The sequence below is a fragment of the Onychostruthus taczanowskii genome, unplaced genomic scaffold, assembly GCF_017590055.1.
Source record: "Onychostruthus taczanowskii isolate IOZ18803 unplaced genomic scaffold, ASM1759005v1 scaffold4, whole genome shotgun sequence".
In the NCBI taxonomy this organism is placed as follows: Eukaryota; Metazoa; Chordata; class Aves; order Passeriformes; family Passeridae; genus Onychostruthus; species Onychostruthus taczanowskii.
In genome coordinates, this window is record NW_024501459.1 from 20,426,708 (window position 1) to 20,444,461 (window position 17,754).

Below are 17,754 nucleotides of genomic sequence, written 5' to 3' on the forward strand. Positions count from 1 at the left end.
ATCCTTTCCTTGAATGATCCTCACTGCAATTAGTGACATTACTTACTAATTAAGGAGAACTCAGTGCATGTGAGTAGAAAAAAAATTATAATTTAGTAGGTTTGATTTTTAGAGTTTTGGGGGGTTTCCTGCAGGACCTGAATCAACCACAATAGCCATCACAGATGTCATTGACTGTCCACATCTTGCAGTACACCACAAGTATCTATTTGAAGACAGTCACATCCACTCAACAACAGGTAATCAGGCTCCCTTTGCTTAGAACAACCCAGACTATTCTTTGAACATGGAGGACTACACATTGTGTACTGTTTTCCAGTACCAACAGAATCTGCCTCAGGGCGTTCCTTGGGATGTTGACCTGTTTTGAGAACAGGAAGCTTTATTAAACCTGCTCTGCATTTATAATGCCTTTTCATTTCCTCCCCATCCTATTCAATTTATTCAGCATTTAGCCTCTACTTAAGTGTTTGTTTTTCAGCAAAAGCCTCAAAAGATAACGACCAGTGCAAATGTGAAAACCTTGTGACATTCCAGAACTATGCAACCAGTGAAGTAAGAAAACTCACCCAGCGATATATCCTTTCTGAGTAACTGTTTCTTACAGGTAAGATAAGAAAGGCAGGTTTTTGCATCAAGTCTAAACTGCCTCCATAGTTTATTGTAATGCAAATCTAAACTATATAATAGTTGCCAAGAAGCAAGGCTTTTAACTTTTAATCTGCTTCTCCTTCATAGAAGGAACCAAAATATTAACAAGGATCTTGAATTTTAATAACCCCTTACAGTAAACACCTTCAGAAACAGCAAAGAAACAACTGGTCAAATTCACGACTAACATGCTTTGCTTTGGTTTACTTCAGATGCTACTGAAATAGCATTTACTGCTACAGGTGTACAGGAGATGTTTCCCTGCTGAACTCCTTGGTGAGGCACCATATGCAGTGAGTCATTTAAAACCATGCTCTAGATGAGGAGGAAATCAGAGGACTCAGGTTTGGTTAATCTTGCATTAAAAGAAATACAGATAAAAGTTAGCACAGTGCAGATCACTAGCTTCTGCTGCCCAGTTAGTCTATTTCAAGGGAGCTGCTAGTGCAGCAGCCTCTACACTGCCTTCAATATCCATATCTCAGGAAAGAGCAGCAAACTGGCAATACAACTCATCAGGCACTATTTATGCAGCAAATTCCTGTTTTCTTCATGAAAGATGCTTCTGATCAAATAAATGCCAACAAGACATCACATGTTGTGCTTGAGTTGTGTAACTGTGTGCAGGAGCAGTAAGCACTTAGTCTCTGCACAGAAGAGTGCAGTGATACCAACAGCTTGTCACTGTGCTTCCTAGACAGGAACAGCTTCAGACTGTGAACAGTCAGTCCAGAGGGAGGCAAGCAGAGCCCTCGGTGGCTGGTAACCTGATGCAGAACATTGCCTACCAGTTCAGACCTTCCCTGCAGCAGCCAGCCTATCTCTCACCTTCCCAAGTGAATCCTTTGGCAGACACTTTAAGGAATTATGTTCTAATCACTTGATTGAATTACTCCATGCAAAGCAGATTTCATAAAGGAGGAGAAAGCCATCATGAAAGGTTATTGCTAGGTGCTGCAAATGCTCATCAACATACATACTGCTCTGATGGGACTTCCTCAAACAACTTCAGAGAAAAATTTCTAGGTAATTTCCCACTTCCATATATATATATGTGTTGTATGACATACAGCATTCCAACCTGCAAGCTGACAAGAAAGGAGACCAATTCTTGCCCCTTCAGAAGCTCTTTACCACAACCTCCTGCACCTGGGCTGCGAGGAACTCTGAGCTTACTCAAAAAACTTAAGTTACTAAGCTTAGAAGCTTAGCAACATGTGCTTTTTTGCTTTACCATTTGAGCAGGCAACCCTGTGAGTTTTACTCCAATGGCTCAAGGTGATGGAAAACCTGTCAACACCAAACCAGAGACTAGGAGTTTTGATAGGAACAGTGCTAAGCACTTCCTCAGAGCGCTGTGCAGCCACTGCTTTGAAGAGTATGAACCATCCAGTTTCCTCTTTATTACAAACCTTGTTTCTCTGCCTTATCTCAAGAGCAGCTCAGCTATGAGGTGCTACGCTAGTCCTTGGTAACTGCAGACTGCTGGCTGGTCCTCACCCAGAGGTCTGGGGGCCAGGGGAGGGAGAACTGGCTACAAAAGTAGCTCATTCCACAATACAAATTTAGAGGGACCAGTCCAAACTGTTTTGTGTCCAGCTACATTTAACTGCTATCAGGAAGTTGAGTGAAGTTTCACTGTTTCACCTTTGCCTCTGTGAACACTTGAGAAATATGGCTATTGAAGAAAATGCAGTTCACATGGTTCTCCTATGCAGAGTAAGCCTGCCACAGCAGACACGCAGAAATTACCAAACCCAATGTCCAGGCAGACTGGACACCCACAGAAGCAGGATACCCACCCTTGCTCCTTACTAGCAAGAGATTTTCCTGCTGATACTGCTGGGGGTGGGGGGGTGACAGGGGGATGGATAACAGTACATGTGGCTGTTCTGGCCAAACTCAATTTGCCTGTCTGCCCTAAAAAAATCCTAACAACGTGTCAAAGATCCCAATTTCTATACCCAGTTCTCCATCTTCCCTTGTGTAAGACCTTAAAATGTTGAAATCAAGACTCTAGTCAAACAAGCAAGGAGTGGGGCACCACAAATTAATCCTTCTGAGGTAGATCTTAGTGCCTTCAGATCTCACTTGGTGCTAGGCCTCCTCTTCCTCTCAGCTTCCCCTGGCTGCAGCCTTTCCATGGCACTCAGAGAGAGGGGCTGAAGTAAACAGTACTGGTCCACCATCTTCCTGCAGGAGCCCGCATTCCTGCCAACTGGAAGTGCTTGTCAGGAAAGGGATGCTGTACACTATTTTGCATTGCTACAGCTTCTTGCTGTAAATGGAACCAGCCCTAGATCCCATGGAGTTTGTTGTGCTCTATTCCACATTTGTCTGGAAACCACTGTCACAACTGTGGACAGGAACAAATCATGAGGAGCAGCCATTCTTACTGGGGTCTCAGAGCCCCACAGTTCTATAATCTACTGTTAGTTATGTGCAGTTTTCCACATGATTAAGTGTAACATTTTTAAGCAGCATTAACTAGATAAATATTTACCCTCACCTTAAAACAGAGAAAAGCAATTTGTAGAACCAGCCTTTTTAATAAGCTGCAGTCTGAACTCCATGTCAAGGTATGCCTGTTAAGGAATGGGGCTTCACACAGCTTTCTCAACTCAGCTGATCAAATCAGAACAAGAAAATAAAGGGGAATCTTTTGAGAAACTACTGGGAGTCAAAGAGGAGAAACAAGAGAATGTTTATGGATCATTGCAATCAGGTAGCTGACTATTTCTATTAATGCATCCTATCAGTAGCTCTCTTTCCTTAACTTTTATCTACTGGAAGAAATGACAAAGAGAATGGAAGACTTGGAAAACAGGCTAAAATACTGATCAGAATTTGAAGTGTATGCTACACTGTATATTTATACAAACTTGTCAGAGCTATTTTCTTAAACTGGTTTAAAGTAAAATAACATCCTTGTGTCTGAAGTTGAAAAGAATTTTCTGGATCCTTGCATTTATATGCCATGTGTGGTCTTACATTGATTGCAGATAAGAAATGTTGATAATTTTATATAAACAATTTAGTAACTAGCAGAAGTTCTAATTAAGCAGAACAACTGAAATAAGCTATGCAAAATAATAAAATGCTGTTATTTTTTGAAATGAAACCTCCATGTTTTGAAGTATTTTTAGGGTATGAATTTGACTTGCTTTTCTGTATTTCCCTCCTCCACTCCTAGTATTTTAAGTACACAGTTTGTGTATATATATACATATATATATATATACTGGAATCAGTAGGAAGTAAAAATATAGTTACACATTTGTGTTTAAACTGTGATGGAATTAAATTATCCAAGTGGGAAGTCTGCTGGATTACCAGGGCATCACAACTTGTTTCAACAACTTTTCCTTATGTCCAGACTACCCAACTTCTCCCTGCCGTCCTTTGGTCAGTATTCACTGATTCTCTAGCTTTCCTTAATGCAAGTAGTATATTAATTCTGAAAACATTACTTGGTCAATTCAGCTAGCTGCACACCTGTTAAACACTAAAACACAAAACCAGCAAACTGCTTCTACTCTGGCCACCAGAAGTGTTTTCAAGTCTCACTCCCTTCCCTTGAGTGCACCTCATCCAGATCTGTGGTTTAATATGTAAATATACCAGCACTTCCTCCTTTGCTCGGAGTCTGCCTCCTGACTTTCTCCAAATGGAAACACCAAACTTCATTTACTTTATAACAGAAATAGTTGCAGCAAAACTTAAGTGATCTCAGACAAGGTGGTGAGTGTGCATGGACATACAGCAGCAAGCTTTGAAAGATACCTTGTACTTTGGCATACTTTCGAATTCTGCGAGATTACAGGTACATTCTCATTTCACTGGGCGTTTGCTTTTACCATGTCAGAAAATCACTGGCACCTCAACTAACAGTCCCTAGTAATAAGGAACATCCTGCAGTCATGGTCTCAAACAACACAGGCACAAATCTCTAAGATACTGACACTCTCAGCAATTGTGACTTGAGAACACCAGCTCATCCGTCTCCAATATCTTCACAAAACTAAAAAAAAGGCTACAGATTTAAAAACAGCTTTGTGAAGTTAACTGGTATCTTATTGAAAGTGTATGTTACTCATCGAGAAGCAATATCCTGTTTTTCCTTTCAAAAGTATGTACTTTTGGAAGGAAAAGACAAAGGAACTAATGCACATTAGTACATGATCCACTTGGTAAAAACAGTGTGAAATATTTAACTAAAGTAAAACAGGGTTCCCCAGCAACATCCCAAATTTGCTAGTCCCTTACATTATGCCTTGGTTTTGCATTAGCACCCCAAAAGCAAACACTATGGGAGCCCCAGCCCGTTGGGACTTGGCACCATACTTGCCATGACCAAGGCTTCCTTCACTTACCTCTTAAGATCCACAATACCTACAGAAAGAAAGGCAAATTTTGCCATGTGAAGGTTATTTCTAACAGAACAAGAAGGACAGCAGTGGTAATGAATCTTCATTTATATAGTTTGTTCCCTAAAACCAACAAAGGTATAATACAAATGTTTCTTTAAAAGAGATTTGTAACCAGTTTTATTGTAGAAATAACACCTTTACAGCATTTACTTCTCACTGGTTTGTTCTGGCATGCTTCTAATGATGTCAGAGTCACCTGTAAAACAAAAATGTATTGTTACAAGAGGACCCATGGGAAGGTGATTTTAGGAATAAAAGTAAGAAAAAAAATCCCTACTCATAAAATCACCACAGCGATTCTAGCAAAAGAAAACAACCTAAAAGAACAGACAGTCTGGTTAGGAAAAAAGCAAATAATTTTGATAAAATTGATAAGAATACTTCTCGTGTTTTTCTAATCCAAGTACAGGACTTTCCAATAATTACAGACCTGTCACCAGCATTTACAAAGCCAGGACTAAAACAGCAATCTAGTCCTGGAGGACACAATGCATAGTTTTGCTATAGCGAATGTCTAGCCTCCCCTGATCACAGAAATATCAGGACAGCGAGAATATTCGCATTGTCAGCTCCAGAGCATTGGGACTGACCTGCAGCTCCCACCCCACCCAGAACCAAACCTGAAAGCGACAGTTTGAAAATTGAGTTTACAGCTACTACTTGAATAAAAGCAAGCTAAATAAAGTTTCTGGAAGCAGTAGGAAATGCAAATCATTGTGACTTGGGGAACAGCTGGTTAAAGTTATTCCAGAAATCATTAAACCTATGTGTATGCATTCTGGTCAACAAACAGAACAAGGGATTGATTCTTCTAAAACAAACATTCTGGAAAGAAGATGGGAAGTCACCTACTTAGCATCCTATAGAAGGAATCTGAGCAACTCTCTGGGACAAAGACTGTTACCAAACCATAGTCATTACATATAAATGTACAGTTTTAAAATGAAGTGTTTAACATAAATTTCATTCCCTCAATGAATATCCACCTGCCTATTGGTTATTTTACTATATACTATTCTGGGAAACAGGACAAGTCACAACCCTCTGTCTCAGATTATGAACAGTCAAACAGGGCTGTTGTAAGCAGTATGTAGTCATGCTCATGTCCTAGCTGATGGGTTCAGAAACAGATCCCATACAGCTGCTTCCCAGACACTGAAACCTCCCTACAGACTGACAAGCAGACAAAATGCTCACAGGGCTCAGCAGTAAAAGAGCTACGTGCAAGAGAAACAGTAGTCTTTCCAGGTTCAGACTCACAAAAGAACAGGATCTTGGTCAGAGAAAATTTCAATGGTTAAACCTGATGGAAAAATGCAGTGGAGTGTGTCACCACTCCTTCTCATTCCTTGCTCAGTGCTGCTACTCACAGGAGAAGGGAGGATCCACAGACACCTCCTCATTTGGCCCCTACACTGCAGGAGAGAATTACCTGGGTCAATGATGGCCAGTGTGCACACTCTGTAGTATTTTCCACATGCTGTGCCCAGCTCAATGTTGTTCCCGCTATAATGATGGACACCAGTCTTAGCAAGCATAGCGTAGTACTCAATCTCTGATTTTCTGAAATCCAAAAACTGGGTGTTAACAGGACCACAAACAATTCTGACCAACTGCAATACAGAGAGAGCAGCTTTAACTCCTACCACACTTGAACCTTAAGACCCTTCACTTTTCCTTCCCACCCAGAGAAACACAGCTGTTTCTTGTGAGGCAGCATCGCTCCACGCCTGTGGCTCAGGAACTTTTACTGAGATGTCAGCTGACGGTTTGTAAGAAAAAAACCCTTCAGGCTGCTCCTACTCAGGCTCATTTCTACATGGTAGAAGGATTCAGCACCTGCAGACCTCTGAAGGGCCTGTATGTGCCAAAGTGCATGAACTAAGAGCGTTAATGCTGATGGCCAGTGGTGGCCAGGTGCTGAACAGAGTGACACAGCTGTTGCAGCTGAGAAAGGAAACATGTATTTTAATTTAAAACAAAAAGTCCATCTATGCTTCCCTCTCTTCTGATTTGCACTTGAGAGTCAAGCAGTCAATACTGTTTCCCAAGCATTTTCAGATCACCACTAATATTGGGGATTGCTGCCCACTGCAACAGTCTTGCTAGTTCTCAAGTATCTAATTTCTGGGTTTTGCACTGACATTGTCTTGAGCCTCTCAATATCCCTCAACAACAAAAAGAGCTCAGGTATTCAATGAGGAAAATGTCAAGCTATTAGTACAAGTTACATTCTCAAAAAAGGAGGTTCATTGGCCAGGACCCCAAATTTATAACTAACTTTGACAAAGTGCTTCATATATTTTAAATTTGTTATCAGTTTTTCTAGCTACAAAATTATTTTCCAATACACTACTTTGGAAAAACAGGAATTCAGCCCCATTACACTCTTAGTGAACGCTATCAAGCATGAAAAGCTTCCAGTACTTTCTCTAGTGCAAACTCCTTGAATTAGAAAGCCAGAAAAACACCAGGAAGCATTTCAACACTTCTAGACTTGAAATCATTACACAGCAAACTACCAAACAAATTTCAGAGCACTCTAGAACATGCATATTAAGTCTCTGGAGCAATTAGCACGAAGCACACACTGCATTTGTACCAAGAACCCATCTCAGAACTGTCTTCTCCCACATCTGCTCACCTCAAAGCAGGACAGTTGTTGGCGAGGATGACCAACTTGGCTTTGCCCTGACGAATCATTTTCAGGGTTTGTTTGTACCCAAGCACATATTTACCACTTTTCATAACCAGCTGAAGCCTGGAGTTGATGGACTCCAGGGACTTTTTCTGAAAAAGACGTAGAAAAGTGTTATTGTGTTACTTCACACTTTTCAAAATAATGCAGAACACAATAGAGAAATTTCAAATACATGCATTTTTCATAATCTCCCTATAATCTGAAACATGGACTAGGAAAGGCCAGTCAGTTACCAGAGTATAAGGAAAAGACAGGGGCATTGCTGATAGTATATAATCTCCCTATAATCTGAAACATGGACTAGGAAAGGCCAGTCAGTTACCAGAGTATAAGAAAGCTTACATTCAGGGGCGTTGCTGATAGTATGTTTTCACAAGTTCAGAAAGTTCTTTCTTACCCCCACATCTCTCAATAGGAAAATACATCTCAAAGCACTGTTGCTGTTATCTACATAAATCAGTGACATCTGCGTGTATCTGACAAGCTCTTGTCAAGCTCAGCTAGTCAAGGCCTTGCAAAGTCTTGCTTAGCCTTGCTAAGCCAGGTTTGGCGTCTGTCTCTCCCCAAGGCAAACACTGACAACGTTACATGGAGCAGCAGAAGGAAGTAGGTCTGTGCGATACCGAACTGATATTACAGAGGGGAGCGCGATGCTCATGACAACAGGTTAGGCGCATTTGACGGACGAAATCACCACCTTTGGCCAATAAACTCAGATCTGTCAGAGCCACTCTGAGAGAAAGGCCAGAACACGGCAGGAAAGGCAAAACTGAACTCCACCCGCACCAGGACCTCGGCACCACCTCTCCCCTCCCGCAGCCACCTCAGGAGCTCTGCAAGCCCCCGGGACATCGCGCGGGAGGGTCCCGAGGACACCGAGCGCGGCGGGAGGCGGCCCAGGGGCGCGGCCGGTGTCAGGAGGGCACGGTCCGAGCTCCGAGGGCCGCGGCGGGCTGTGCCCAGGGCCCCCCAGCACCCCCGGCCGCCGCCCAGGCCATGCCGGGCCCCCCGCGCACCAGGGCGCTGCCCGGACGCTCCGCCACCACGTGCGCCCGGCGCGGCCCCGCTCCCACTCACCGTCTTCTTCGCGGCCACCATGTTGCTGCCTCGCGCGGGGTCCGGCGGTACCTGAAACACAGGGGATGGAGGGGAGCGGTCAGAACCCGGCAGCAGCGCCCGCAGCGGCCCCCGCGCCCCCGGCCCGGCCCCGCTCACCACAGACGCGCCGCCAAGATGGCCGGGCCGCCAGAAAGGAGCGAGCGCCCGGCGAGCACCGCGCGAAGCCCGCGGCAGCTCTCGCGAGAGCCGCGCACACCCCGCCCAGCCTCACGACTGCCAGCGCGCCCGAACCACGGAGGCGGCCCCGGGCGGGGCGGGGCCTTGTCCGGAGGGGGCGGGGCAACACCGAGTGGGGGCGGGGCAACACCGAGTGGGGGCGGGCCATGAGGTGATGCGGGCGGCCCAGCCCTGCTGAGGGGCCGGCCCGGCTGAGGGTGTTCCCTTCGGGACGCTGGCCACTGGCCGCCGCCCTTTCCTGTCCTGCCGCCGCCCTCGTTCTGCAGAGCGGCTTTAACGCTGTTTCACAGCACAGCCTCGCGGAAGGCTTCAGGAGCTGATGCGGGAAGAGCCTGAGCCTCCCATCATGGAATCACGGAATGACCTGGATTGCTAGGGACCTTGGAGCTGCCCTAGTTCCAGCCCCGCTGCCATGCCATCTTCTGCTAAGCCAGGTTGCTCAGCGCCCCATCTCACCTGGCTTTGAATACCTCAGAGGGTTGTGGGGCATCCATAGCACCTCTACCATTGTCTTCACCACCCTCACAGTGAAGGGATTCTTCCCAATATCTCATGTAAAGCTACTCTCTTTCTGTTTGAAGCCATTTCTCTTTCTCCTGTCACTAGCATTACATGCTCTTGTAAAAAAAAAAAATCCCTCTCCATCTTTCCTGTGGGTTCCCTTCAGGTACTGGAAGGCCACAATCAGGTCATCCCAAAGCCTTCTCTTTTCCAGACTGAACAATCCCAATTCTCAGCCTTTCCTCGTAGCTCCCTCCCTCTAATCGTCTTGTTGGCTCCCTCTGGGCTCGGTCCAGCAGGTCGATGTCCTTCCTGTGCTGGGGACTCCAGAGCTGAGCACGGTACTCCAGGTGGGGTGTCACCAGAACAGTGTCCCTGGGGATTGTCACTTCTGGCACAGGGCTGGCGGGGAAAATGATGGGATGGAGAAGATAAATCCCTTGGGCACTGCAGGGCACCAGCACAAGGGACACATGGTGGTCTGCCCCTGTCCCTGCTGTCCGCGCTGTGCACGCTGCCTCACTAAAGCAGCAGCGCCTGCCCTCTGCCCTGCACGACAGCCCTGGCAGGCCCCAGTTCTGCATGAATGGCCTGTCCCGATGTGATACAGCCCTGGGACGGGCCCGAGCTTGAGCCCACAGACAGGTTTCTTGCATGAAACCAGCCACTGAGCTTGGGAATAGACTTGGCCCCGACACTGCCTACATTAGAGGTTCAGCTTTGGGCGCCCTCAGTTCAGTTCCCAGGTTTGCTGGGGCGATGGCTCTGCACTCCCACCAGCTGTGCAGTGTCCTTAGCCCGTCCCCAAGCAGCTCAGCCCCTGGCTGTGCTGGAGTGACAGTGCAGGGAAACTTCCTCCTGCCCTGCATGCACTCTGGAAACCACCAGCTTGAAAACTGTCTCACTGAGCACACATGCACAGCGTGGTTTGGGACCAGGACCGCGACGTGAGGCTGCCATTTTCAGGCCTGGACATTTGTTCTCAATCCCACAGTGCTGTCCACGCTGGAAGAAGCAGGCCAGGCTGGCGCAGGAGGGAGCAGAGAGCATCAGCAGCCCAGCATCAGTGCCTGCAGGGATGAGCAGTGTGGATGCTCTCTGTGAGTTGCAGAGGTTGCCTGTGACATATCCCTAGAGGATGCTCAGGGATCCAGCCTGGGGACAGGACAACAGGTTTGCTGCTGGTGTGACTTTATGCCCTTAAGACCCTACACCAGAAAGGCATCCCAACATGTACATTTCTTATGAAATTACAAAACTAGCATAGGAGCTTTGCTAGACTCACCCAGGCTAGCACAAGCATGGCAAAGTGCTGGGCTTGTTGGTATTAGGAAGTGTGATACATTTATCAATATGGAATATGGACAAACAAACTAAAAAGCCGAGACAAAACATGTTGCATTCAGTTATTCTAGTATGCTTTTATTATTAGATATTATTTCAAATAAGGGAAATAATTTATAGCAATATACTGTATGCCCTTCTCCTGTTATGGCTACCTCCATGGTAACTTTTTCTGATGTATGATCACAGACCTAACCAAAATATTTCCAACAGGAAAAGCTCCTCTGTGACAGGCAGCCTTTGGTCAAAATGCAAACCATCATCCCAATCATTTTTTTTCTGGATAACAGCCTTTGGTTTTGACAGATCAGTTTAAGCACCTAAATTAAGATATAAAGTAATACTGAGACAAAGGTATGTTGGAAAAAATGTTACCAAACTTAAATGGAGCTGAAATATCACAAGTGAAACTCTGACACTGATCCATCTCTAAATGTAAAGTTCTCTGGGAATAATGTCTGTGTTAAGCACATAAATTATACATGTAGTATATAAATAATAATATAAATATTTTACATTTTGGTGTGTCTCTATAGTCCAATGTCTTTTATTGAAAAAAAACAAATTTCTATCCCTTTACAGAATATGATTAAATCAATTTTGAAGTATACTTCAAACTTTTATTTGGCAACTGAAAAGTAAACTCCAGTCTATGTCTCTTTCTTTTCCTGTTCCTCTTTTTGCCCTTGTCCCAGCCCTCAGGTGCATTGTTGTTATTTCCCATCAAACTGACTTTGCTTTTAAGTCTTTATACTTTTACTCGGTTGGTTATGATCTGGTGAAACATTCATCTTTCATCCTTGTTGAAATTCCTGGCAAGGGAGTAATGGCTCAGTGGGCCTCGTGGAGTCCTCGGTGCCATTCCTTTGGACTACTCCAGGTTTTATGTCACCTTGCAAGATGCGGGAGCCATGCACGGCTCCGGGAGAGGGAGCTGTTTCCAAGGATACCCTTGCAGCCTCCACTCACGTTAGGAGAGAGCAACTTTCCTTAGCCGTTTATAAAACCACCTCTTTCTAGTAATGTGCTTTTAAAAAATCTCTGCATTTCCAAAGGAACTTTCTGATAGACATGTTTGGTATTGGACCCCAAATTCTGTTCCTAAATCTAGGTGGAATAAGGATTGCGTTGGGGGTGGTGGAAATACATGCAGAAATGAGCACTATTGTCTCTCAGCCCCCAAATCTCTCTTCTGTGAAGGCTTCTCCTGGGGATCTGTGGTCCATAAAATGTCCTTTATAAAGACAAAGGGCCAGTCCAAATCAAATGAAAATTACACTAGAAGAAAGAAAAGGCTTTGGCCCCTAGTTAAGGCCTTTGGCCTTAACTAAAATTCCTTAAACAATATTTTACAGCCACTGTTTTGTTTAAAACACCATCTGGGAGTGCATGGGCCTTGACAGCAGCAGTTTGAGCATTAAGGAATGGGGGAAGGCACATCAGGGAGAGTTTGGCACCCTCAGCACCCTCAGGGATCTTGAGCTCCCATCCACAACGGGGCCGTGATGCAGCAGAAATAGAGGAAAGGCAGGGAAGCAGCAGACAATGTCTCTGTCTCCAACAAACAAATCTCAAGATGGAGCGACCCAGGGAGCAGCTGGCAGCCTCAGGAAAAGCAGTGTTACTTCTCCCAGCACCAACAGCAGGCACTGTGGTCTCATGCAGCCCCCTGCCTGCCCCACCACGCTCCCCCAGGGAGTCAGCTCCTCCTCGGGCCGAGCCAGGTGTTGCTCTGGCTCTGGGGCTCTGCGGGCTGGGGCTCACTTTGGCACTGGAGATGAGCACACAGAGTACTTGGGGAAAGCAGGACCACTCCTCACCCTGGCCTAACTGTGCTTGCCTGGTGACAGGGCAGGAGCAGGGTTTCCATCACAGAGGGAGAACTTAATCCAGACAGCAGTGGTCTTGAAGTTCTTTTCCCCACTAAATGCTGACAAGGTTGTGTAAGAAAGCAGCAGTTAGAGGTATGAAGAGGTAGAAGAGTGAGAGCACTATGAGAAAACTCAGTGGTGGAACACTGACCTATCCCAAAAATTAGAAAGCAAGTTCATTTTGGGTGAATGAAAGCAACTCAGTGTATCTAAAAAAGATAAGTCAGGGTGATGCCTTGTTGCGATCAATTAAAAACAGAGGCCAGACAAAATTAGGGGTATAAAAAGTGGTTATATTTATTGAAGGGCCTTCAGGTACACTTCAGGCAGACAAAGTCCACCCACAGGCTACACACAAAAAAAAGTGAACAACGAGTCATGGGTTTTCATACTTTTATCAGTTTGGTCCATTTGCATATTGGGGGTTAATCTTCCAATTGCAGCTTCAGGTAATGAAGTAATTTACCCCTAGTTTGCTCCCCCCCCAACTCACTTTTGTTTTACATTTCTCAGGGCCTGAGACAGAAGGATTTCCTTGATTCCCAGGCCCAGAGAGGAATTGTTTTGTCTGACCAAAAAGGGAAGACAGTAACTGACACTCTATATGGAGTTTAGAGTTCTGCGCTAAAGAATTGCAGGATTACAAATATACGAAAAATATAAAAGCTAAAATCCTAAAGCATGAAGGGAATCTCCTGCAGCAGCACTGACACCAGTGCCAGTGTATCAACAAACAAGCCATGGTGGCAGGGTTACACATACCTGGGGACAGACAAGCAAGTTCATGGAGCTGGCCAGGATCACCTTGGGGTCTCTTGCAGCAGTTTGGCTGCAAGGAATCAGCACTGAGCATAGTGCATATGTGGGTTCAACCAAGCAGCATGCCTTTCTGCAGAGAAATCCCAAAGCAAATTCTTCTCTCTGCTATAGAACACCAAGCACTGCCCCCACAAATGCAGTGGTCATAATATCATCGTTTTTCTCATTACTCATCAGAAAATCCAGTGAATAGTAAAATGAGGTACTAAGAAAAGAGGCATGTGTGCTAATTATGTGTGCTGTTGTAGACAGTGTATAGTTAACTGAGAGAAAAGGTTGGAAAGAGAAAGAGAAGAATGAGAAAAAATAATTCTGAAGTCTGGAAAATGAGCAGTACATGGGTGCCCTATGGTACAGTCTGGGATAGATCCTTCTGTTAAATTCTCTGAACTTCTGAGGTCTTTATAAAGCTGAAGTGGCAGTGCTGCTGATCCTCAGAGAAAGTTGGGATCACTCTGGCAGCCAGGGATGCAGAGGAACATCTGAAGCTGTAGCCCTGCTTAGCCCCTTCCCCTGAAAGTCGGTAGGCAATGTGTAGAACAATGTGTAGGCAATGTGTAGAACTCAGCACTTGCTCCTTGTCAGAGCTGCCAGGTGCCTGAGATGGTAACAGGTACTGTTATGTTATGTATGTGCATACACAGATACTTCTTGCTTTTACTTTTCAGCTTTTACTGGCTGAAAATCTGTCCAGGTCTGCAGATATCCAGGTATTTACAACAGACAGTATTTAACCTCAAGGTTAAATAATAATACTGATCTGTTACTAGGAAAGCTCCAGTAAATGTGTGGTGTGACTGGGGGGGATTTTAAATTGTAGCCTCTGCTGAAGCCACTGCAAGAGGGACAGTGTGTCCATAGCCATCCTTCAGGTGCCACAGGTCACATGCTAGGAGATTCAATTCAGATAAAAAAACTGATCTGACAAGCTATATCTTTATTTCCAATATGAAGAGAACATATTTTTTTTTAATAGGGTGAAAATATGCAAAAAATGCAGTCCTGCTTTGATTTATAGTCTGGTCAAGTCCTTGCACAATTACACAACAATGCTGTGTGAACACCTGCAGCCTTTGTTCTCTAGTTTTGCACATCAGAGCTATTAAAAGTGACAGATTGTGTTCTCTGATAATCATTGCATTTACAGCAAATGCAAACATGTTCATCTGATTTTCACAGGGTTGTGCCCTGTTTTGTCAGGCAGACAAATGCAGCTCTTTGTTTCACATTACTGGGAATTTAGAATCCCACTAAGACACAGGTCCACTAGATCTGAATTAAAACCTTTCTTCAGCCACCCTTAAAGCAGCTTTGCTATGAGGAAGGAAGGAAGGAAGGAAGGAAGGAAGGAAGGAATTGTGGAGGAAAATGAGTCAAGTGCAGAAAGGTTTTCACATCAGGGAACAGGGAAAACCTTGAGGTTAAATACTGACTGTTGTGAATGCCTGGATATCTGCGGACCTGGATAGATTTTCAGCCGATAAAAGCATGCTAAGAAGTATGTGTGTATGCACATACACAAGTATATACATCTATAAATACATACATTTTTACACCTGTATATGTAGCCAGCTTAAATCCAGAGCCAGTACAATGAGAAACTGCATTTTCTAAGGACCAAATTGTGCAGAAATCCACAGGTGCAGATTTCTAAAGACAGTCATTAGTTTGATGAGAAAATCTTCAGATTGCCTCCTTTCCAGAAAATTACAAGGCATGTACTTGGAGCTAAGTTTCAAGGTCATTGCTATCCCAGGCAAAACAAAAATAGCTGTTTCAGAAGGCAGCTCTCTGCAATTCATAAATCAGCATCACAGAACAGCCTTCAATGGACCTACAGATATTTGGATCAATGAAACATTTGGCCTGAATTACTTGACACAATAAACAGTTCAGAATATTTTATTACTTGTTCAGGTACTGATCATCCTATACCCAAAGAGCTGAGAAAAGAAGTCATCAAAAAGAAAACTTGATTAACATAATGTTTTGAAAAATCACTGTGATTTGGAAAGTCATAGGATTTGGGACTATCAGAAAATAGATATAAAAGTAATTGCTGCAGTAGGAATAATATCTAAAATACTCAAAAATCTTAACAGCTAGTGAGCTCTGGAATGAGTGCAACAAGTTTGGTCATATAGTACTGGCCTGGAGAACTTAAAAATTATCAGGCAATGATAAAATCTTTGAGAAATCTTAGAGAAATCTTTGTGAAGTTTGCTTTTGGAAGTGTATTGCTGATTGTATATACAAGGTTATAGGTATTTGTTGCTTTACCTCTGGATATACAGCTATCCCTGAATACCCATAGTTTACATTTAATTTTAATTTCCCAATTTGTATTCCTGAATAAAATAACTAGTGCAATATAATTGTTTTGTTTATTTGCTCTAATGATTTGGGGTTTTTTTGTGCTACTTTGGTACTACCTCCAGTTGGGGCAGTACCGGGGTGGTTTGGATTAGAGAAGGCAGAGAGTCTATGGAGAGATGTCCTGCCAAGGGGAAGGAATGGGATGGAAAACTTACCAAGGATTTTCATCTGCCAACATCATGCTGCAGCCACAGTATCCCTTGCATGAATTTCTTTGGGACTCTGTACAAGATCTTACAATCCTGTGCTCCCAGAAGGCAGGACAATGGCAGAGAGGCAGTGTGTAGTTATCCAGGGAGATGTGTTTGTGCTGGGTGCTCTGCAGAGGGCACACGTTGTCCAAGCCTGGCCTGGCCGAAATGCTGAGGTGTGCCCTGCCTGGGTCCAGCTCCAGCACTGGCTCTGTTATGTCCAGTCTTCCTGCTCAAAAGATGCAACTCCTCCTTCACACAGCAGGAGGGATGACCATGACATTGTTAATTAGTGTTTGTGGAAGCCACCTGCCAAATGGCCCTTGGGCTCCCATTTCTATTTCTGTATCCTATCCAAAGCCTGTTTAAAGAACACGAAGTACAGAGCACCCCCGGTGAGCCTTGCTGCCGAAACACCCTGACCCCTGCTCCCTCTCTCTGGCCATGTAAACCTCGAGCTCCTTCTCTGCTGTATCTGCAGTAAGCTGGACGGTAGGTGCACTCTGCACAGCTCACCCTTTGGTTAGGACAGGGAGGAAAGCAGGTACAAAGCTCTGCAGGCAAGAAAATGAACTAAATGTAGCCTTCCCTTTCTTATTTTCCTCAGTACCCAGTGTTTGATGAGTCTGTCCTGGTGGCCCGTCCTCTTTACTTTGTTCTGTGAAAGATCACAGAAGACAGGTGGGATATCAGGTATGTTTCCTGGCATGTCAGGCTTCCTCAGCTTCAGAGTCCCAGACACTTATTTCCTACCTGTGGCAGCAGAGCAATGGGATGGATGCCTGGGTGTCTTCCTCTGTGCTGTTCAGGAAATCCCCACATGCTGTGTAGGGAACTGACCTCACTCCCACCACAGCAGTCAGGATTTCACACCAGCAGCAAGAATGTTAAATATTTCTGAAAATAATTTTTAAGTTGCTAAGCCCTTTGTTGCACTCCTGCTTTTGTTGTCACAGAGCAACATGTTTTGCTAATTGTAAAGTTACCAGCATTTCAGTGTCCAGTGTTGCATAGTAATCTTATATATTGCCACATAGAAATCTATAGAGCCTACAATGGATTGTTAATGTTGTTTTTTAAAAGCATCCTGAAAATTAATTCAAACTAAGGAAGCAGAAACTATTGCAGAAATTATTGGAGTTATTGCTACTGCTCTGCCTTGGCTGTGGAACATCACAAACCCTGGACAAATGTCCGAATACAATATGATTTGTCTGAATAAATGTCTGTGTGGATAAAAAAAGTTCATTTAGAAGAACACATGATTAGTCTAAATTTGACATAATCAAGTTATGTTTTGGGTGCAATAAATACATTATCTGCTTATTCAAGCAAATGTGTGGCAAAGATTTTTCATTCTTACACTCTGGGACGTTTTTAGCATTCCTGGACATCCGTTGATTTGCCTATACGCAAATATAAAAATATTATCATTATTTTACCTTTCAGGCTGATGCTAAGGGTGTTGCAGGTGGCCGCTGAACCCAGAGGACTCTGCAAACCAGGGATTCCTGTTTGTCTCCGCGTTGCTGAGACCCCAGGGGTCTGTCTGTCCCTCTCAGCCCCACGGGTGC

General features: G+C 44.3%; 2 protein-coding genes and 1 non-coding gene across 6 annotated transcripts in view; 1 reads left to right on the top strand and 2 right to left on the bottom strand.

Annotated features, from left to right (window-relative positions):
* The window catches only part of MATN2 (matrilin 2), a 68,665-nt gene extending 64,893 nt beyond the window's left edge, over positions 1-3,772 (top strand). For 3 of the 4 annotated variants that reach the window (XM_041413052.1, XM_041413051.1, XM_041413053.1), the window contains 3 exons: positions 135-239; positions 482-577; positions 3,439-3,772. In XM_041413052.1, the coding sequence (XP_041268986.1) occupies positions 135-239; positions 482-577; positions 3,439-3,491 (254 nt within the window). In that variant the 3' untranslated portion in view covers positions 3,492-3,772. The remainder of the gene's footprint in view (positions 1-134; positions 240-481; positions 578-3,438) is intronic. The other variant, XM_041413054.1, reaches the window with a different exon arrangement.
* A 1,398-nt stretch (positions 3,773-5,170) lies between these two features.
* RPL30 (ribosomal protein L30) lies at positions 5,171-9,125 on the bottom strand. The gene is made up of 5 exons (XM_041413017.1): positions 8,998-9,125; positions 8,860-8,910; positions 7,726-7,871; positions 6,514-6,644; positions 5,171-5,277 (listed from the first exon to the last, which is right to left on the bottom strand). Exons 2-5 carry the CDS (start codon positions 8,878-8,880, stop codon positions 5,228-5,230), a joined length of 348 nt encoding a protein of 115 aa, XP_041268951.1. The 5' UTR covers positions 8,881-8,910; positions 8,998-9,125; the 3' UTR covers positions 5,171-5,227.
* On the bottom strand, positions 5,510-5,644 carry LOC121340369. The gene has a single exon (XR_005953289.1). It is a non-coding gene; the product is annotated as a small nucleolar RNA SNORA72 (small nucleolar RNA).
* Positions 9,126-17,754: the final 8,629 nt, after the last annotated feature.

Bases quoted from the DNA above. Each gene is read 5' to 3' on its own strand.
- RPL30 (XM_041413017.1), bottom strand. From the start codon at position 8,880: ATGGTGGCCGCGAAGAAGACG. The intron at 7,872-8,859 runs GTGAGTGGGAGC...CGTCTTTTTCAG, and splicing joins TGGTGGCCGCGAAGAAGACG to AAAAAGTCCCTGGAGTCCAT. The intron at 5,278-6,513 runs GTAATTCTCTCC...TTTGTTTTACAG, and splicing joins ACTGGCCATCATTGACCCAG to GTGACTCTGACATCATTAGA.